The sequence below is a fragment of the Oratosquilla oratoria genome, chromosome 43, assembly GCF_046742065.1.
Source record: "Oratosquilla oratoria isolate Oo_2021 chromosome 43, ASM4674206v1, whole genome shotgun sequence".
Taxonomy (NCBI): Eukaryota; Metazoa; Arthropoda; class Malacostraca; order Stomatopoda; family Squillidae; genus Oratosquilla; species Oratosquilla oratoria.
In genome coordinates, this window is record NC_134819.1 from 20,671,729 (window position 1) to 20,694,228 (window position 22,500).

Genomic DNA, 22,500 nt, shown 5'->3' on the forward strand with positions numbered 1-22,500 from the left:
GAAGGTGTGCTATGCTCGTGGTGTCCCGTATATATGTGTGTGTGTGTGTGTCTGTGTGTCTGTCTGTCTGTCTGTCTGTCTGTGTTTATGCGTTGTGTGCGCTTGTGTGTGTGCGTGTATATATATTTACCCAGTTATATCTTACGGAAAGGGGTACAATGCTCGTGAGGCCCGTCTTAATATCTCGCAGTGTCAAGTTTACTCTTAAATTCGTGTATGGTTTTTGCACACACTTGTTTTGTCCAGTTTGTTCCAGTGTGTGTGTGTGTGTGTGTGTGTGTGTGCATACTCGTGTGCCCGTGCATGCAGACAAATCACGTACTCTTACGGACGTGAACCCCGTGTCCTATAACCCAAATTACCACTCCTTTGTATCACACGTGATGAATTATACATATACGTGCATGATGAATCATGTTTACGCAAGAGGGGCAATATGTGCACGGAATACTTGGTATTTTCGTACTCGATTCCTCCGCTTGTGTGATCGATCAAATCCCATATACTTTACTGTAAAGGGGCACTGTACACAAGCCTTACTAACCGTTTATTTTTATGTTATCTTTTTATTTGTTTGTTATTTTTGGTCTGTTTGTTTGTTATTATTACTATTTTCTTGATTTTCATTTATTATTATTTGTCGATTTATTATTATTTGCTATTTACCTGTCCGTTCATTATTTAACTGTACCTATGCATTTATTTTATTTATTATTATTCATGTTATTATAATTTTATTTATTAATTTGTATATAATTATTATATTTTTTCGCATCCGACCTAGTTATGGACCAAAAGGTCCCCTGCCGGTATGCTCCTCCTTTGAAGTCCTTTGTAATGAGCTCTCCTGCACGATCATCAGACATAATTTGCTTATGACGTCACGCCTCGATTCGAAATAAAAACAAAGTAGCGTTGGAACGTCTTCTGCATGCGGAGTGTAGTCTTCACCACCTGGGTGATGCCTCTGTTTGCTTGTTTGTTTCTTTGCTTGTTTTTCTATTGCCTATAAGGAATTGGAAGTGTTTTTAAACTGCATCTGTATACGTTTGTGTGAGTGGATGTGTGTGTGTGTGTGTGTGTGTGTGTGTGTGTGTGTGTGTGTGTGTGTGTGTGTGTGTGTGTGTGTGTGTGTGTGTGTGTGTGTGTGTGTGTGTGTGTGTGTGTGTGTGTGTGTGTGTGATTCATCATGGTCTTGGATCACGTGTTGGACTCGTGATCGACAGCTATTTCCCTCCCGTAAGAGAGTTCAGAGCTCGTGTGTGTGTGTGTGTGTATTTACCTAGTTGTATTTACCTAGTTGTATTTTACGGGAAGGGGAGCTATGCTCGTGGGGTCCCGTCTTCATATCTCATTTTATCTAAACTATTTTTAAATTCATGTATTGATTTTGCACACACCACTTTCTCATCTAACTTGTTCCAACTGTCTATTGCTCTGTGAGGAAAGCTGTTCTTTTTAAAATCTCTTCTATAGCTGTCTTTTTTTATTTTCTTTCCGTGTCCTCTTGTATTTCTGTCATCCCATTTTATCAGATTCTCTCTATCAGTAATTTCTATGCCTTTCATGATTCTGTAAATAGCTATCAAATCTCCTCTCTCTCTTCTTTGCTCTAGTGTCTGTAGTTTAAGTTTTTGTAGTCTCTCTTCATATGATAGTTTTGAGAGTGTTGGTGCCAGTTTTGTAATTGCTCTTTGTATTCTTTCAAGTTTTTTTATACATTTTTTTGTACTTGGTGACCATATCGTTGCTGCATATTCCAATCTTGGTCTTATCAGGGTGATTAGGATTTTCCTCACCATTTCTTCATCCAGGTATGTAAATGCTACTTTGATTGTTCTTATTAAATTATAAGTTTCTCCAAAAATCTTATTTATATGTTTCTCAGGTGACATATTATTCATAACAATGACTCCCAGGTCCTTCTCATTTTCTACTTTTTTTATTCCTTCTTCTCCCAAATTATATGATCCTGTTATTCTGTTTTTGCTTTTTCCAAATTCCATTATACTACACTTTTTTGTATTGAACTCCATCTCCCACTTCCTACTCCATTCTTGTACTTTATTTAGATCTCTCTGTAGTGATTCACAATCTTCTTCAGTTTTCACTCTTTTCAGTAATTTTGCATCATCTGCAAAGAAGCTCATATAGCTTTCAATTCCTTCATCCATATCATTAATATATATAGCAAACATTATTGGGGCCAGAACTGTTCCCTGCGGGACACCGCTTATTACTTCATTCCATTTTGAGTGCTGATCTCTTATCACTACTCTCATTTTTCTTTCTTGCAAAAAATCTTCCATCCAATTTAGCAATTTACCTTGTATTCCTCCTTCATATTCTAATTTCTTAAGCAACTTCTTATGTGGTACTTTGTCAAAAGCTTTCTTTAGGTCTAGAAATGCACAATCAGCCCATCCATCTCTTTCTTGTATTATATCTATTAGCCTTGAATAGAAACATATTAAATTGGTGACGCATGATCGTCCTTGTCTGAATCCAAATTGCCTTGGATTTAGTACGTTGTTTTTTTCCAAGTATTTTACCCATCTACTTTTGATAATTCTTTCACATATTTTTGCTATTGTACTTGTTAGAGAGACTGGTCTATAGTTGGTAGGTTCTTCTTTATTTCCTCCTTTATATATAGGTACTATATTTGCTTTTTTCCAATCTTCTGGAACTTTTCCTTCTTTTAAGGAACTGCTTATTATGCTATGTATTTTGTCTGCCAGTTCATTCCTGCATTCTTTCAGAATCCAGTTTGCTATTTCATCTGGCCCATGCGATTTTCTGACATCAAAATTACCCAAGTGTGTCAATATTTCATTCTTTGTTACTTCTATTTCTTCCATAGGGGGGACTTTTTCCTTCCACTCAATCTCTTCAGGTTGTATATTTTCCCTTGTAAACACTGATTTAAAATGTTTGTTCATAATTTCTGCCATTTCCATTTCCTCAGTGTATTCAACTCCTCCTTGTCTTAATTTCTCTAAGTCTTGTTTGTTTTTCAGTTTATTGTTTACAAATCTGTAGAATAGTTTTGGTTGATCTTTACACTTTTCTATAACATCTTTTTCATATTTTCTTTTTTCCTCTCTGCACTTTTGTACATATTCATTTCTATAACCAGTATATATTTTCCATTTTTCAGGTCTTCTGTCTTTTTTCCATCTGTTCCAGGCTTTGTCTCTTTTGTCCTTTAACTCCCTACAACTTTTGTTGTACCAGCATTTTACATATTCTTTTTCTTGTTTTTGTCTTGGGACATACTTTTCCACTCCTTTTTTGTAAATTTTTGTCAAAATATTCCATTTCTCTTCCACTGTTGTTTCTTCTTTGTATATTTCTTCCCAGTTTTCTTGTTGGAAGAATTCTCTTATTTTATCAAAGTTTGTTTTTTCATACATCATTCTTCCTTTTCTATATTGTTCATTTCTTTTCATATATTTTTCTTCATTAAGTTCCAGTTCAATCAATATGTGGTCACTTTTACCTATTGGTGTTTTATATTCAATCTTGTCCACTATTCTAGGTTCAGATGTAATTATTAAGTCTAGCCTCGATGGTTCTTCTTCATTTCTATACCTAGTGTTCTCTTGTATCCATTGTGTCATTGAATGGTCAGTAATCATCTCAAGTAGAGCATTTCCCCATGAGTCATCACCACTCTTTACTGTCATTTCTTCCCAGCAGATTTCTTTGCAATTAAAGTCGCCCATCATAACTATTCTTCCTCCGTCTTCCATTATTTTAGTTAATGCTATCTTTGTGTCCTCTAACATACTTTTATGTTCACTCTCCTCCCATGAGGCTGTTTTCGGAGGCACATAGTTGATCACAAATTTTCTGCTCTTCTTATCTCGGTCTTCCACTTCTATCATAATCATCTCTACTGTATTCTTTCCATATATGACACCTTTCACGTTTATATCCTTCTTAGTCAGGAACATAACTCCACCCCCTTGTTTTTTCTCTCTGTTTCTAATCCAATAATTGTATGTATCATGTCCAACACTGTTGGGTGGTAGTGGGCCTTTTAATTTTGTTTCTACAATTCCCATTATGTCCGGTTCTTTTTCTTTCAAATAATCATTCAGTTCATTCAATCCTGTTATCAATCCATCTATATTTGTGTAAGACACTCTTAGTTTTCTGCCACTTCCATTGTATTCTCTGTTTCCCTTATGTTTTTCTTTAGTATGTCGAACTGCTTTATTTTCATGTTCACTACTCTCCAATAGAATCTCTCTTTCTCTGACTCCGTTCTTTCCTCGTTTTTTGCCTTAGCTTCAATTCTTTTCTGCTTTTCTGCCTCTCTTTCCTCCTTATTCATTTCTCTTTTTATCCATACCTTTTTATATTGATCATTTGTTGCTAGTTTCCCTGTCTTGGATAGAATTTTCTCTGCTGTTGTTTGTGACCTGAATTTAATCTTAATTGGTCTGGTCTTATCTGTACTATATTTTCCGAGTCTGAATTTTTCCTCAATTTCCTTTATAATTTCTGGTTCATCTTCCTGGACTAATTTTAGTAAACTGCTTACTCTTTCATTTTCCTCCTTGATTCTTGCAGTTCTATCTGGGTTATGTTTCTCTTCCATTCCTAATATAATTATACATTTCTTTTTGTCAGCTAATTCTCTTACTATATTCTCCTTCTGTCTCATCACTTTAATAACTGAGTCTTCATTATGTTCTTTCAATTGCTGTTTGACTATGTCAGTGAATGAAACCTTATTCCCTTCTTGAGTTATTCTCCAATTTTTAGCTTCTGTAGCTAGTTTCTCTCTGTTTTCATTACTATTCTTCTTCAATTTCTCATTCTCCTCCTTTACATTTCCTAACTGTCTTTTTAGGTCCTCTATTTCTTCAGTTAAGTTTCTGTTAGCCTTCTCTAGTTGTTCCAACCTTTCAATTCTTTTAAAAATGGAGTCTACGTTACCTAACTTACGCTCCAAGTCCTCGATCACCTTATCAACTCTCTCCTCTAGTCTTATCAGTCGGGGGGGGGGGGTTGTGTCCCCCCCACCCTCTTTAAATCCCTGGAACATATTCTCGTCACTTTCTTCTGTATTGCTCCTCTCTATACTTCTAATCTTTACATTTTTATTAGACATTTGATCCTCGCTAAGTCTTTTGTTTACCTTCCGCTTGTCTGGCTGGTCAAAGTCTACTCCCTCCTCATTTCCTTCCATTTCCCTCAGTAATCCCTCCCCTTTTCCTCTTTCCCTACGTTCCCACTACTCCACGAGCAATTTCCCCCCCACCCTGCAAAAACACTAGGCACTTCTCTTTGCGTTGGGATCCACAGACTTCACTTTTCTTCAGAACGTCTTCTAAGCCGTCCATTCGTTGAAGTGTGTGTGTGTGTGTGTGTGTGTGTGTGTGTGTGTGTGTGTGTGTGTGTGTGTGTGTGTGTGTGTGTGTGTGTGTGTGTGTGTGTGTGTGTGTGTGTGTGTGTGTGTGTGTGTGTGTGTGTGTGTGTGTGTGTGTGTGCGTGTGTCTCCTTCGAAGAATTATCATTACTCATGGGGTTGTGGACTCGCTCAACCACGTACAGTATATGGCACTGCCCATGTTTATTCAGGAGGACCCAGGTTCGATTCCTTAAGTTGCTGGTGCTTCCTGTCTTGCTGCACGACCGCGAGACTGACAATGGGTCTTAGATGCAGGCTTGAAGAGACATCTTGATGTCCTTTGTACTAAGTCCATTTGGAGCATCATGGAATATCACTGAAATAACTTTGTATCAAACCAGAGACTGTTCTGTGAGACTTACGTTGGTATTCTTAAAAAAAATCCGTTCCTTATATAAATCTTATATAAATCCTTGGAAGGGAAAGATTTACATAAGGAAAGGATTGTTTTAAGAATACCACCGTAAGAATCTTACGGTGGTATTCTTAAAAAAAATCCTTCCTTATATAAATCTTTCCCTTCCAAGAATTTATATAAGATTTATATAAGGAAATATATTTTTCTTAAGAATACTACCTTAAGTCTTACAGAACATTCTCAGGTATTCTTACAAAATAATTATATAAATCTTCCAAGGATTTATATAAGATTATAAGTAAAGGATTTTTTGTAAGAATACCACGTTAGTCTTGGCCAGTTACCAGAATAATTCATGAACGTCAACAGCTCTACATGAGCATGCGGCATGTTTCCCTAATGCTGACCCTAATCGCAAGGTCGTCTCCACAAAAAAAAAAAAAAAAAAAAAAAAAAAAAAAAAAAAAAAAAAAAAAAGTGACACCCTCAGAATTTGCGTCGATGAAGTCTGCCGAGAGTTGTCTAGAATGGGAAGGGTGACTGCCCGGGAGCTTGCTGGGAGAAACCTTAGGGAATTGGCAACGGCGTGTGAGTGAAGCGACTCCTGGCGTATGCTCTCAGTTGATGATGATAATGAAAATATAAATAAATTTAGAATTAGTTGTGATAATTGGAGATGAGGCAGGATCCAGAGAGAGTAGCTTCCTTCCTGTATTCTGCACCACACACACTTCTTGCCCAAGGTTAGCGGTTCTCTGTGTTAGACTTCCATGCCGCGAACGGGGCTCGACCTCGGACCTCCAGAGTGAAAAGACACGACGCTAACCCATACATCAGCAAGCAAGCAAACGTGTGTGTGTGTGTGTGTGTGTGTGTGTGTGTGTGTGTGTATCTGCACCTGTGTGTATCTGTGCCTGTATGTATGTGTGTGTGTGTGTGTGTGTGTGTGCGCGCGCGCGCTCATGCGCGTATATGGCGGTCAGTAGAAATTAGACCCTTAGTGAAATTGGTCAAGTATTTTGTTGCGTCTGGATGGTTTTACATCAAAAGAATGTGAAAAAAAGAAATAGCAAAGCACAGATGAAGAATAGTATAATAAGAGAACAAGATTAATATACACAATTGTTGTTGTAGTTGTTGTTGTTGTTGTTGTTGTTGTTTTCTCAGGACTTGGCTCTCAACGCACATCTTTCCGCAAACTCTGTAACTGTAGGCTGAAGAAGCAGGCACTCTTTATAACAGAGCTGGGCGCGTTCCTCGATGCGTTCCGCTTTAGCTTGGCCGTATTTAGCGCTCCCAAACTATTAAAGCTTAAGAGACAGGTTCATACCGAAATAAAAGTCCGGTAGGCCACATACTATACCAAAGAATATTTTCGTTGGCCACATCCAAAAGGTAGGCCACATACTATACCGGCACCTATATTGCTGTAATAGTTTGGAAGCTCTAACCGCGGCCAAACTTAAGCGGAACGCACCTGGGAACGCACCGAGGAACGCGCCCAGCTCTGGTTTATAATGTACGTATACCACCATCGGCAGACGTACTGTACAGTTGGGCCAAGACGAAATGTCGGCTTGGCTCCTTCTCAGCGTTTCAGTCTACGCGTTTTTCACATGTCTTCGGAGGCCGAGGCTAAAAATTGCTGAGGAGAGAATGTCTAACACTGCATCTTGGCCACCTTCACTTGGGCCTTGATTATGATGTCCCCACAGTATACTCCTAATTAATTCGTTGCGCCTGTGTCGTGGGGGTGAGAGGTTTGTTGGGTTCTGTTTATACTCCGCATCTTTAGTGTAATGCATTTTTTTTTTTTTTTTCAGTTTGTCTCGCTTTTTGACACGGTGATCTGTTGTATGTAATAGACGTGTAAACCATGGCAATGTTAAGATGGTTGAGTGTCGTAAACTTGGGATATACGACCGTGAAATTAGCAATCTTGTTAGTACGTGCAAGAATAATGTGGGTTGCCTTTTTGCCAAGTGCAGAGCAGTAGACAGTCAAGGTGTTCTCTCCCACAAGAATAGTGAACCTCAGAATGATATATATATATATATATATATATATATATATATATATTGTACAAGTTCTCTAAGGACCAATTAATCTTAATCCTGTTTTGACAGCGCAACACCCTAAGGGAAGTAAGCCCAGACTTCTTCCGAATTTAAGTATATTTACAATACAGTAGAGTCTCCACAAGCGTTTGCGGTACAAGAAAGCGAAGATAAGAAAGACATCTGTTCCGCCGGGCGTCGTACGTGTTGACTTGGCCAAGAAATGTTGTGCTTGGATCCTCAAAGAATTGGTCAAAGCTATTTATGTAGAACATGAGAGATATGACGACATGACGTCTCAGGGGATCTACAGTAATTGTGAAGACTCCTGTGTTCTTTATGGTGTTGTGTTTGGCTGTAGAAGGCTAACAAAGACCAAGTTAGAACAATACTTTCAATAAGATATACAAGAAATAGGATTCGTTTCAGACGTTTGCGTTAACACACACGCACGCACGCACGCACGTATACATACACCTCGGCGGTCAGGGTTCGAATCCCGCCCAGGGCTGAAATAATTTCAGTATCGCTGCGCTGCTGGTTGTTGCTCCAACTCTCGTGGGCAGGGAGTTGGGTGTGTGTATGCATGTAAGGTCCCAGCATTACCTCATATATGAGCTCTGAGCTCTCTTCCGGGAGGGAAATGGCTGTCGGTCGCGAGTCCAACACGTGATCCAAGACCATGGTGAATCACACACACGCACGGAGACGGATTTTAGTCCATGAGAGAAGTACAGTACATTTGTTTATGGTCGCGTTCTGTAAGGGTCTTGAAGTTCACAGGACTTCTGAAAGCCTGAAGACACAAAAGAAATAATAGTATAATAACAATGTTTGGTTTATTTTAGGCGACCGACTCCTGCAAACTCAGGTTAAAGGGGCTTCGAACCTTTGATCTTTTACTCAGCAATCCGCTACTCAAACAACTGATATGTGTGTGTGTGTGTGTGTGTGTGTGTGTGTGTGTGTGTGTGTGTGTGTGTGTGTGTGTGTGATTCACCATGGTCTTGGATCACGTGTTGGACTTGTGATCGACAGCTATTTCCCTCCCGGAAGAGAGCTCAGAGCTCATATTTATGACCGATCTATGGGTAATGCTGTGACCTTACACACACACACACACACACCCAACTCCCCGCCCACGAGAGTTGGAGTAACGACTCGCAGCGCAGCGATGCTAAAATTATTTCAGCCCTGGGCGGGATTCGAACCATGATCGCCGTAGTGGCGGACGGGAACTTTAACCACTACGCCTTCGAGTCGTGTGTGTGTGTGTGTGTGTGTGTGTGTGTGTGTGTGTGTGTGTGTGTGTGTGTGTGTGTGTGTGTGTGTGCTCACACACGTGAACGTTATGTGTGTGTGTTAGCTAGCCGTGACAGAAAGCATTGTACAAATTGTGCCAACTTGTGAGTAACGGGAGCGGCTATGAAAAACAAAACAAAAGTATATCAGGCGAGACGGAGCGAGCTGTTCACCGCAATATTTTGTCTACCTGTCCTTTCTCGTTAGGTCGTTGTCGCCATCACTTCTTGGAAGATTTTTTTTTACCTTCAACAGTTTCACTCTCAATTGCGCCTTTCTTCTGAATAAAACTGTTTAGCTTCAAGCTTTAAGTGTGTATAGTGTATTAAGTCGAAGGTTTAGGTAAAACCGATTTACCAATTCTCATAGGATGCCCCTTATTGAATAATATCGTGAGGCGAGACGACAATAGAGTCGAGTATTCAGCAAACACACACACACAGCTAGTCAGAGAAGTACAGGGAAGGATTTCAAGTTAAATCTAAGAGTAAACACATTCAGTGTTGATGAGTCAATGCTCAAGAAAAAAAAATCAAGATAATTCCATTGATTTGTTCGTCACGCTGCCCATTGCGCCACAAGAACCCGTTGATATGATTAATACGAGATAAGAAGACCAACGCAAGGGTGAATGTGTGTCGACACTGCATCGAAAGGGAACCTACTCGTGGCGCGGGTGACGTCATGTCGGCGTTTGATATTTTGAAAAGGACCGAACGCGCTCTTCCTCTCTGACCGTTGCGTCGGTTGTGAAAGCCCCCCCGACAGGAAAGGTGTTCTTGCGCGCCCGGATGACGCGACGACGCAAAATAACCTGACAAAACAGCTTATTGATTCACGGTTTGGGCCATTGTTTCCGGGGTGCGCGCCATTATTAGTTGACGGATCTGAGACAACAAAGGGATGCTCGCTACACAGGGGGGGACAAAGCCGGCAGACCTCCGTTCGAAGTGTTTGGGCCTTTGGGTGCGATGCTGATGATTATTCCCGAATGGGACCAACAAACCATTCCGGCCGAAAGTTCTCCTCACTGAACAGATATTTCCGGATAGCGTGCGCGCGCGCGTGTGTATGTGTGTGTGTGTGTGTGTGTGTGTGTGTGTGTGTGTGTGTGTGTGTGTGTGTGTGTGTGTATCTGTACCTGTGTGTATGTGTGTGCATCTGTGCCTAATAGTAGTTTACAGGAAATGAGCAACGCTCGTTGGGTCCCGTCTTTTATTCTCTAATTTTCTAACATACCTAGACTCAAATTCATGTATGCTTCCAATTTCATCTATATCTTTGATTTCCAATTATCATATTTAGATTTGAGCTCATGTATTGTTTGAGCTTGGGCTATATCACCTTCTAAGCTATTCCACATCCGTGTATGTGTGTGTGCGTTAGTGAGAGAGAGAGAGAGAGAGAGAGAGAGAGAGATCACGTTTGCGTGTGTGGGATTGTTTGCTCGCAGTCTCTTAAAATGTTAGAGGAAAATATCCGTGTTCATCGGATCCCGTTTCTGTTTTTGCAGTAGCTTGCACATCCCTGCCTGACTGTTGGTTGTTGTGAAACGGCGCGAGGATCGAGATGTCATCACCTCAACCCCCCACCCCCCACCCCACACCACCCCCCACCCCCTTGTCTTCTTCTTCCCGCCCAAGACCACACGCGCCCCTCCCGCGCGGTGTGCGAGCGTTTGATTGTTGATGTATATTCTTATATCCTCCTCTTAGATTTTTCTGTCTGTATATGCCCTTCATTCATACTCTACACAATAGAGTATAAGTTATTTGTATATATATATGTATATATTATTTCTTTGTCGCGGCTCGTGCCGCTTAAATTCTTCTTATCGGCTTAAGAAACCTGCACAGCGAAGCTATAGCGATAATCCCATACCACACTCCTGGTCATATGGCCATTTCCCGAAGGTTGAGTGTGGTTTGAATTTTCCGCCAAAATCATCGGAAATTTAAAATTCCCGGCTCTGTGCAGGCATGCGCATTGTCGACCCCACCTCCCCCTCCCTATTCCCTCCCTTCTTACCCGGCTAGCTCGAGCCGGACGTCGCGTCACTTCAATGAGAAATGAAGGCTTCGCCTGTGGGAGGAGGGAGGGACCCTAAATCTGTGCAGGTTTCTTAAGCCGATAAGAAGAATTTAAGCGGCACGAGCCGCGACAAAGAAATATTATCGGCTGAAAGAAACCTGCACAGCGAAGCTATGCATGAGACGAGGACAGGTGGGAGGAGAGGTGAAGCCTGAATCAAACCGTTATTACGTGTGTCTTTCCTATGGGAGACTTATTCATTTTATCACTCAGTAGAGGGGAGACAGAAACGTCAAGTACCCACGCCGAAGAATGTGACATGCACAACATTGCACTGTTCACACAATGCGTAAATTATACGAAATTTGTATCCTGTTCAACGGTTCCTGGCCCCTCCCCACTCCTCGGTCGCCCTTTGCCCCCTCCACTTTTTTGAGATGAGAGGGGTGGAGCCGTTTCCATGGCGACACATGGGACAGGGGCGACTGAGTGGTAGAGACACCGTGTCCCCAAGGGAGTCGTCGATGTCCAGTCCCTAGGTCCCGCACCCGCTCCACAGAGTGGGTGCGGAGAAACTCCAGCGACCGGCGTAGGGCCCCCGACCGAAGCCAGGGACGCAACAACCTGTGGAGTGCTGAGGGTATCGGCCCGGGCAGGTCACGCGGGAGAAGCAGTATGCTCCTGTCGACCTCCCGTACCAGCCGTCGGCGCCCCAAGCGGCTCAGTGGAAGGGCCGGGGTCGCGAAGTTGAGGCCCCCCCCCCCCCCCGCCACCGAAGGAGGGAGGACGTGTGAGAGAAGCACGCTCTTTTGGCGCAGGGGAGCACCCGAAGGACGCTGACTGTGTCCCACTCAATCCCGAGCCAATAAAGTCTGTGTGGGAGCAAGGGCAGACCCGTCCCAGTCCACCCCGAACTCCACGTCCGCCAACACACTCAGAGCCATTGAGATGTCGGCCGATGCACCCTCCCCGGTGGGCAAATGCATCCACTAGCCGTCTAGGAACATGAGTGTGGAGACGCTTGCTTCCGTCCAACGTACGCCTACCACTCTCACTAGTTTCGTGAAGATCCTCGGGGTAAGCGAGAAACCGAAAGGGAGTATGCGAGGCCAAGTTCGTTTCCGAGCGACCTCGTCCGTGGGCGTTAGTCAAGAGGCTTCGTCCTGGGTGAAGACGTTCCCTGAGCGTCTCCCACGAAGACGGGCCTGGACCCTCGGTATGTATCCAACTCACCCCAAGTCTTCCCGCGGGAAGTTCTCGAAGCCCGTGGCGAGCGTCTTCATCCAATAGTGTGCTATGGCAATTTGTGACGTCTCGTCACCCACAAGCGGACTTCTATATGTTTAATACCTAGTGACATCATGTGATTGTACTGTGACGTCACCGGATTGATCATGGCGCCATAGGATCGTCTCGTGACGTCACAGGGACACAAATTGACGTCATAGGACTACATGGTGACGTCAATTTATCACAATGACGTTATCATACCGTGACATCACTGAGTCACAGTGAGCGTTGAAATAAATTTTGACATGGTAACATTCTGGACCATCATGACTGTAGATTAAATTAAGTTGAATAGGAAAAGTCATGTTCATTTCGACCTAAGTCACAGTGAGCGTCGAAATTAATTTTAACATGGTAAAATTCTCGACCATCATGACTGTAGATTAAATTAAGTTGAATAGGAAAAGTCATGTTCATGTTGACCTGAGTCACAGTGGGCGTTGAATTAGTTTAACATGGTAAAATTCTTGACCATCATGACTACAGATTAGCTTAAGTTGAATAGGAAAAGTCATGGTCATTTCGACCTAAGTCACAGTGAGCGTCGAAATTAATTTTAACATGGTAAAATTCTCGACCATCATGACTGTAGATTAAATTAAGTTGAATAGGAAAAGTCATGTTCATGTCGACCTGAGTCACAGTGGGCGTTGAATTAGTTTAACATGGTAAAATTCTTGACCATCATGACTACAGATTAGCTTAAGTTGAATAGGAAAAGTCATGGTCATTTCGACCTAAGTCACAGTGAGCGTCGAAATTAATTTTAACATGGTAAAATTCTCGACCATCATGACTGTAGATTAAATTAAGTTGAATAGAAAAAAGTCATGTTCATGTCGACCTGAGTCACAGTGGGCGTTGAATTAGTTTAACATGGTAAAATTCTTGACCATCATGACTACAGATTAGCTTAAGTTGAATAGGAAAAGTCATGGTCATTTCGACCTAAGTCACAGTGAGCGTCGAAATTAATTTTAACATGGTAAAATTCTCGACCATCATGACTGTAGATTAAATTAAGTTGAATAGGAAAAGTCATGTTCATGTCGACCTGAGTCACAGTGGGCGTTGAATTAGTTTAACATGGTAAAATTCTTGACCATCATGACTACAGATTAGCTTAAGTTGAATAGGAAAAGTCATGGTCATTTCGACCTAAGTCACAGTGAGCGTCGAAATTAATTTTAACATGGTAAAATTCTCGACCATCATGACTGTAGATTAAATTAAGTTGAATAGGAAAAGTCATGTTCATGTCGACCTGAGTCACAGTGGGCGTTGAATTAGTTTAACATGGTAAAATTCTTGACCATCATGACTACAGATTAGCTTAAGTTGAATAGGAAAAGTCATGGTCATTTCGACCTAAGTCACAGTGAGCGTCGAAATCAATTTTAACATGGTAAAATTCTCGACCATCATGACTGTAGATTAGCTCAAGTTGAATAGGAAAAGTCATGGTCATTTCGACCTGAGTCACAGTGAGCGTTGAAATTAATTTCAACATGGTAAAGTTCTTGACCATCATGACTATAGATTAGCTTAAGTTGAATAGGAGAAGTCATGTCCATTTCGACCTGTTTTTTTTTTTTTTTTACTTATATCGATATCAATATCAATATATATATATATTCATTTATTTATTTATTTTTTATAAAAATAATATTGTACAATTCACATAGTGCATAAATTCTATGTAGAATATTGTATCTTGCTCAGCGGTTCCTGGGCCTTCCCCTACCCCTCGGTCGCCCTTTGCCCCCCTTCTTTTGCGAAGAGGGGTGGAGCCGTTCCCATGGCGACACATGGGACAGGGGTGATCGAGTGGTAGAGATACCGTGTCCTGAAGGAAGTTGCTGATGCCCAGCCCCCGAGGTCCTGCACCCGTTCCACAGAGTGGGTGCGGAGAAACGCCAGCGATGCCGCGAGGCCTCTGATGTTGTGGGCGTGGGGGGCATGGCCCGGGTCGGCCTTCCGGTGCCCTGTTGGTGGTGTCAGCTAGCCAAGACAGGAAGTCCAGAACTGTGCTAGCGGAGATGGTCACTATCGCGTGTCTCCGAAGGAAGTCCTGGAATCTCCGGTTGGGAGGGTTGTTGGATCTGGATGACGGTCGGGACCGTAGCGAAGACGCGGTCTGTCGCTTCCTGGTCGAACAGACCACGGGAAAGGGGAGCTGCTCTCACCACGCCCCGGCGAGCTATCTCCGGGGCCGACCGCGCTGCAGACTGACGAGCTGCCAGACGAGCCGCGGTGAAGGCCCTCGCTGCTGGGGGTAGGGCTGATGACGCCATGTTGGCTGTACCCTCTGCCACGGTAGAGAGTGCCGCCAGGGTGTCTCTGCATACAGAAAACACGCGAATCAAATTAGTAGGGCGAGAAGGATCCCGATCCCCGGAGGGTGTAATAAAGTCACATCGCTCAATTGTAGAACGTATAACATATGCGAAGCCGAGGTCGTTTCCGAACTTCCTCGTACTCGGGCGTTAGTCAAGAGGCTCCGTCCTGGGTGAAGACGCTACCCGAGCGTCTCTCGCCAGGACAGGTCTGGACCCTCTATAGATTGAAATATCCCACTCACCTCAATTCTTCCCGCGGGAAGTCCTCAAAGCTCGTGGCGAGCGTCGTCAGCCAGTTCCTCATCATCGCCATTGCCGTGACGGTCGAGATGGTAGAGGCAAGGTCTTGTCTGGTCGAGGCCTCCGTCGTCAGCAACTTAGCCTCCGGTTCACTAAGTTGCTGGGGGAGGGCGGGGTCCCTGCCCGAGTGCCACAAGCAATCGCGCAGGCCCTCCGGCGCGAAGGGTGGTGGCAGGACGACGGGGAATGATGAAGGGATATGCCGTCGAGGAGGAACCGTCTTGGGTTGGTCTTGGGCCCGCTCGAGAGCAGGGATGTCTAAGGCTTTCTCCCCTTTCTCCTGCGGGAACCAGGCGTTTGGGGAGAGTGCTACCGCCGGTGAGTCCCCCGACCTGTCGACAAACATATGCCCATCAGGGTTTAAACGAGGGTTCTCCAGGAGAGCACCTAATGCGTCCAGAGTGTTAGAGGTGGAAATCCTGGAGGGCGTGGAGGCCGGGGCGGAGAGGGGTCGAATCTTATATAGAACCTTAGCCCCCTCCGCGTCGTTGGCCCACTTTAGGATAACGTCATCTCTCCTCCTCCAGCCCTCCAGTAGCGAGTAGTCGGGAGACCAGGCCACTAGCTTGTGATCTTCTCCAAACGAGTACTCCCAGGACCGGGGAAGGTCACACCATGAGAAGGGGTGAACTCAAGAGTCCGTCATGGTAGGAGGATAAGGTAAAGAAGAACTGTAGTGGTCCTCCACCCCGTCCAACCCGACGGACGTCTGATTGGGGGGTTCCTCCTGAGAGGGGCCTTCTAGTCCTATACCTGTCGCCGGCACGGAGGGGCGGAGGGAAGGACCAGGAGGGAGAGTGGGAGGGGGGGCTAGAGCCGTAGGTTCAATAGGAGGTTGCTCTGGAGAGGGGTGCGTTATGATTTGCGCGGTCTGAAAGGCCGGATAATGTGATAGGGCCGATTCAAGGACGGGGCCTATCAGGGACGGAAGGAGGGCAGCCACTTGGGCAGCCAGAGTTCCCTCTCCCCTCGTTTCGTCCCCCGGCTCCCTGCCCTTGTGGGATTTACGGCGAGGAAAAGGAGAGCGAGGAAGGGAGGGTGAGTTGGGGGGAGAGGCTGTGGAGGGTGGGGACAAGCTGAGCGTCCTGGACCTCGGTGAGGCAGACCTCTTTTTCGAGCGAGATTTCCTGCCGGGTTCACGTGAGTGAACTAGGGAGGAAGACGAGTTCGTGGGGGTGCTTGACAAAGCAAGCCGTAAGGGTTTTAAGGACCCTTGATGGTCGGATGTATGGGGCTGCCGAGAGGCCTGAGGACGCTCGGGGACACCATACTCCGTAACATCAGACTCGTCCCCTTGTACTCCGAGAGGCCCAGGTTGTCCACCAACGGAAGTCTCGGAGACATAGGGAGACGGATGGCGAGGGCGAACGAGGCCCAATTCCACGCCTAACGCCGGATCCGCCCACACCAGGGGGGGGGGGGTCGTCAGCGGATTTCAATTTCCGAGCTCTGCGCCATGCCTCCCGAAGAAGTTCGAGGGCGGCTAGCTTGGAACGGGTTTTGGGAGGAGCAGCACGAATCTCCTCAACCCGCGCTTTGCACACAACGCAGGCTAGGGGGTTAAAGCCAGCTTGTGAGAAACAAGGGGCATGGCGGGAGCAGAGGTCGTGGTGGCCGTCTGACGAGATCCTGGCTGTGCAGCCGGATTCCACACACAAGCGTTTGGTCTGAAAATAGAATAATGATAATCATAGAAGGGGTGTCCCAAAGGTGTCTGGACACAACACCGAAGGGGAAAAACTGCAGGAGAACAGGTAGGGCTCCCTACGAGAACACACGAGCACGAGCAGGAACCAGACTTACCGGCATGAAAAGAAGGTGGGTTGTGGAGTGACCGACTCGTCTGGTTCCGCGATGCTAAGTGACGCGACGTCCGGCTCGAGCTAGCCGGGTAAGAAGGGAGGGAATAGGGAGGGGGAGGTGGGGTCGACAATGCGCATGCCTGCACAGAGCCGGGAATTTTAAATTTCCGATGATTTTGGCGGAAAATTCAAACCACACTCAACCTTCGGGAAATGGCCATATGACCAGGAGTGTGGTATGGGATTATCGCTATAGCTTCGCTGTGCAGGTTTCTTTCAGCCGATAAATATATATATATATATATGTATATATATATATATATATATATAAGGAGCTCTCCCAATGGATGGTGCCATCCATCGTTAACGACATTGTAATGACGAAAGATATTGACTGTTACAAAAAATAAACCGAGATTAATGACAAAAGATAAAGATGCATGAATAAATACAAAATGAAAATAAAAAGAGAAAAAGAAAAGTAGGAAATGGTAATAACAAAAAATGAGGCTACAGTGAAGGAGTTTAATAAAACAACAACGGAAGGTCATCGAGTCACTTCACATAACCAATAACAATAACCAATAACAATATCAGTAACAGGACAGGCAAAAGCCACAGCGACATTTGCCCTTCAGGAATGGCACCTCCCCTCCCCAAACCACCTGACTCAACCTAGATGCAAATTGAGCACTCATGAAGGTTTCTGATAAAGTGTGGGAAAACGTGCGAAGCAAAGGAGACTTTTGGTTTCGTGAACCGCCAAGAAGAATCTTTGTCGGCGTTCCCGAAAACTAGGGCTCCCTTTTTTTTTTTTTTTTTGTGGGGTGTCGTTACACTTACTGTATGATAAAACAAGTGAGCTCCAATACTGTGGCCGAAAAAGGATATCCATTGCGTATTTATAGCAATCAGGTTTGCTCTCTGTTTGTGCGTCCTCTCTCTCTCTCTCTCTCTCTCTCTCTCTCTCTCTCTCTCTCTCTCTCTCTCTCTCTCTCTCTCTCTCTCTCTCTCTCTCTCTCTCTCTCTCTCTCTCTCTCATGACCGTCCCCTCCTACCCTTAACCGTGTTCTTGACCCCTACCCCTTTTGCCAGTGTTATTATATATATATATATATATATATATATATATATATATATATATATATATATATACATATATATATATGTATATATATATACATATATATATATATGTATGTATATATATATATATATATACATATATATATATATATATATGTATATATTATCTGCACTTTATCTCGATACAGATTTCACATGTATCCTGAGAACAGGGCTTGGATCAGTATGGATTGACTTGGAATTGAATTGGATTTCCCCACATACTGATAAAAGAATTCCTGTTGATATCGATCTAGATCGGACCGGAAACCTGAAATCTCTCAAGGGGACACGTCCCCTCCGGCCCCTGATTGGCTGAGAGATTGACGTCACGGCAACTGAGTCGACTGATTGGCCGAGAGCGATGACGTCTTGGCAACGGAGACGACTGGTTGGTTGAAGGCGCCTGCGAGAGAAATGAGCCCGCCAGAAGGGCCGAGCCCCCGCATAGCGTGGTCGGGCGCAGCCCGTTGCTCGTGTTTTAAAAGTCTGAATTGGAGTTGAATTTTAATTAAGAAAAATATGATAATGAAATTGATCGAATTGGAGTTGATAACAATAAAATTATAAAACTTAAAGATTCAGTTGATTAGATATTCTATACTGTAAAATGCTAGTTCATTATTGAACATTGATTAGCATGTAACATAGAAATTTATGTGGTAAAGCACTCTTGCTTAATGAAAATGTTAACTTGAAACCTCTATTTATTTTCCAATAAATTAATGGGACTGGGTATATTAGAATGAATTTCTATTTGAAGTATCGATCATAATGAAATGAACTGAATTAAAACCGAAAAGATTGTGAACTGAATCGAATTTGAACTGATTTTGTGGAATAAATTGAATTAAACTGAAACACCAATGACTCACAAAGTATGTTTGATTGATCTGCACATGAAGAGAAAATGTTGTTTGGGCATTTGTGCATGTTTTGTGACATGGTTTAACGTCACAAACTCCTCCCATCGGAAGGCTAGGACGGTGCCCCTCACAGAGGACTTTGTAGCGTGGAATTTAATGAACCATAATGCCCTTGGTACAACTTCATCGGTGGCAGGATTCGAACCGCCATCCATAGGATCGGGCGTTGGAGGTCGCCATGAAAAGGCCTGATTCCCGCCCACGTCCGACGACCTCTTCCATTCCATAACCTTGTGGTGGTGATGTCGTGTGGGGCCAGTGGTCGTCTTAATCCCCTCGCAGCTGTGACATACTGCATGGAATTTGTTTCGGCCAAGAAAGTGCGTTTTTTCTGCTGATTAAGAAAGCAAACTTCTAATACATACATAAATGCATATATGTCTACAAATGTATGTATGCACGTATGCATATAGATATATATGTATATCTATATATGTATGCGTGTGTGTGTGTGTGTGTGTGTGTGTGTGTGTGTGTGTGTGTATGTATGTTTGTCTTATCTCCCCACCCCCCTCACCTCGCCTCGGGTCTTACCCTTTTCCCTTAGAGCATTTTCTTCCACACTCTTTACATCACATGAAAGTCCTCCATATGCAATTCTCTCCTCCTCCTATTCCTCCTCCTCCTCCTCTTCCTCCTCTTCCTACTCCTCCGCCACCTCCACCGCCTCCGCCTCCTCCTCTTCCTCCTCCTCTTCCTTGACCTTCCTTCTCCACCACCACCTCCTCCCCAACCACCCTCCGCCTCCTCTTTCTCCTCCTCTTCCTCCTCTTCCTTCTCCTCCTCTTCCTCCTCCTTCCTGCTTCCTCTCCCCTTTTCCTTCTCCTCCTACTCCTTCTGCTCCCAATCTTCTTTCTCTTCCATGTCCTCTTGCTCCTCCTCTTATTCTTCTTCCTTCTCTCCACCTCTTCCTCCTTTTTCCTCCGCTTCTCCTCTCTATCCTCCTCCCCCTATTCTTTCTCCTTCTTTTCCCCCTCCTCTTTCTTCCCCTCCTCTTTCTTCTCCATTTTCTCCTGCTCCTCTTCCTTTTCTTCCTCATATTTCTCCTTTTCCTCCTCTTCCTCCTCTTTCTCATTTTCCTCCTCTTCTTTCCTCCTCCTCTCTTTCCTTTTTCTTCTCCATTTTTCCTACTCCTCTTCCTTCTCTTCCTCATCTTTCTCATTTCATCTTCCTCCTCTTCTCTCCTCCTTCCTTCTCCTTTTTCTCTCTTCCCTCCTCCTCTTCCTCTTCGTCTTCCTCCTCCTCCTCTTATTTCCTTTAGCTCCTCATCCTCCCACGTTTCCCATCAGCATAATCGCTCCCCAACTCTGAATCTCATCCAGTCATTATCAAGAACCATTTGCGATTTGTGTTTCATATCAATAATTAACTTCACGTGGGCGCCCTTTATTTTGTGAGTGGTCAACATTCAAATTAATGTTCTTTTCTTTTGGGGTTATTTGTCGGTTTGTAGGTCAGGCAGTAGATATTAAGATTTTTGTACCACAGATTTGCGTCTTATAGCGTATCTCCTCACTATACCTGGTTGTTCCTTATGTATACAGTGGGCCAGCAGCCCTCTGATTCGTCTCTCCACAACTTTGATTTTGTTTACAAAGGTGACCAAGGTCTTGTATACGTCGGCATGTGCCCCCTTCGACCTTGGCTTCCTTACGCTATTGTTTTATATGGGGGATATACACTCCCAAGATTTTTCCCGTGGATGTGAATGTATATGTGAATAGTTGTTTGACTATATCTGTTTATGTTTCCATGTCCGGACAATATCCCCTCCACCCCACACCGTATGGGGGGAGGGGGGAGGGGTCACCCACCCTTCCTCTTAGTAAGATGGGTCCTGGAAGAAAACGGAGCCAGTTTCACAATTCCTGTCTCAATGGTCCCCATTGGGACAGAGGTAATTATCAAACTCTATCTGGCTTTAGTTACACCTATCGTTGACTATGCGGTACAGTTTTGGTCTCCATCTTATAGAATGGATAGCAATTCACCAGAATCAGTACAGAGGAAAATGACCTAAATGATACATGGGTTCAGAAATTTACCTTACCAGGACAGGCTTAAGCATCTTAACTTGCACTCTCTGGAAAGACGTAGAGTGCAGGGTGATTTAATAAAGGTGTTCAAGTGGATCAAAGGCTTTAACAGGGGTGACGCAACAAGGTCATCATATTAAGACTCGCAGTAATAAAATTAGATTGGACAAATTTAGATTTAAGAAGAAAATAGGCAAGAACTAGTTTACTGATAGGGTGGCCAACGAATGGAATAGACTTAGTAACCATGTAGTGAGCGCTGAAACTATCGGTTCTAAGAAACGGTCAGGCAATTTTATGGATGAGGATGGCAGATGGTTATAGACATGGAACTGCCTAGTGTAGGCCTTATGGTCTCTTCCAGTCTTCTTTATTCTTACGTTCTTATGGTCCTGAAGAACGCAATAACAGTGAATAAATGCCATTCTCTTCTTCCTCTTCTTCCTCCTCCTCCTCCTCTTCCTTCGGGCTTCCATCGAGACGGAAATGGCTGGCAAAAATTATTTCCTCCAGGTGGATAGGAGGTGGCAAGCACCCTCACTTAGGATTGAAACTCTCTCTCTCTCTCTCTCTCTCTCTCTCTCTCTCTCTCTCTCTGAATATATGCATATATGAATGTGTGTGTATTTTTATCTATTTATCTACACTCTCTCTCTCTCTCTCTCTCTCTCTCTCTCTCTCTCTCTCTCTCCACATGTGATGATTGAGGTCTCCACTCCTGGCATCTCTTCTTTTTCTCTAGTTGTGTTGGTGCAGAAGACCGACCCACCTGCTCGGAAAGGGAGTAAAATAATGGGTGAATTGATTATATCCTATACGCTCAATCTCTACTGTGCGCAGCACCACGTTGGTTGATCACGGAGCCGTTGGGTCATCGAGAGCCAGATCATGTGATCAAAGCAAAGATAATGCAGCTTAAACTAAAGTAAATAAGGACAGGATATGAGAAGTTTGGCTTACTCCTGTTGCACTTTACTGCGTAAATACACTCTTACACACATCTGTGCGCATCTATTTTGTTTTTTCACCTTGGAGTTCGTGGATGGTATATATATATATATATATATATATATATATATATATATATATATATATATATATATATATATATATATATATATATATATGTGTCCTTTGTTTCAATGATAGGGGTATGCTAAAACTGCTGGATCAATTGACATGAAACTTTCAGGAAATATGGGCAATGGTGATTAAATGGTCCTATGGAATTTTGGGAGTGAATCGTGTTAAGTCATAATCAAGGTCACCCAAAATATGAAACTATTTTTCCCCATTGTAACACCCTAAAAAAATAGCGGATTTACTTCATACCAAAACTGAAATTATCTTTATTCCATTTTCAGTTTGATTATGTACAATACTATAGTGGAAAAAAAACAATGTTTGACCATAATTTTCAAGTCAATTTGAAGGTCACAGATTTTAGAGGACCTTGGCTTGAAAAAGGTTACAACAAACAAGGATTTGTAGACTCGAGTTAGAAGTCCC

At 43.5% G+C, this 22,500-nt stretch overlaps 3 protein-coding genes across 3 annotated transcripts in view; 1 reads left to right on the top strand and 2 right to left on the bottom strand.

Annotated features, from left to right (window-relative positions):
* Positions 1 to 22,500, top strand: part of LOC143022072 (vascular endothelial growth factor receptor 1-like) — a gene marked incomplete in the record, with an annotated part of 236,263 nt that overhangs the window by 126,798 nt on the left and 86,965 nt on the right.
* On the bottom strand, positions 8,556 to 15,885 carry LOC143022008 (uncharacterized). The gene is made up of 3 exons (XM_076179942.1): positions 15,045 to 15,885; positions 14,584 to 14,803; positions 8,556 to 8,636 (listed from the first exon to the last, which is right to left on the bottom strand). Exons 1-3 carry the CDS (start codon positions 15,446 to 15,448, stop codon positions 8,556 to 8,558), a joined length of 705 nt encoding a protein of 234 aa, XP_076036057.1. The 5' UTR covers positions 15,449 to 15,885.
* LOC143021900 (uncharacterized) lies at positions 16,005 to 16,948 on the bottom strand. The gene is made up of 2 exons (XM_076179725.1): positions 16,906 to 16,948; positions 16,005 to 16,769 (listed from the first exon to the last, which is right to left on the bottom strand). The coding sequence occupies exons 1-2, from the start codon at positions 16,909 to 16,911 to the stop codon at positions 16,383 to 16,385; spliced, it is 393 nt and encodes a 130-aa protein (XP_076035840.1). The 5' UTR covers positions 16,912 to 16,948; the 3' UTR covers positions 16,005 to 16,382.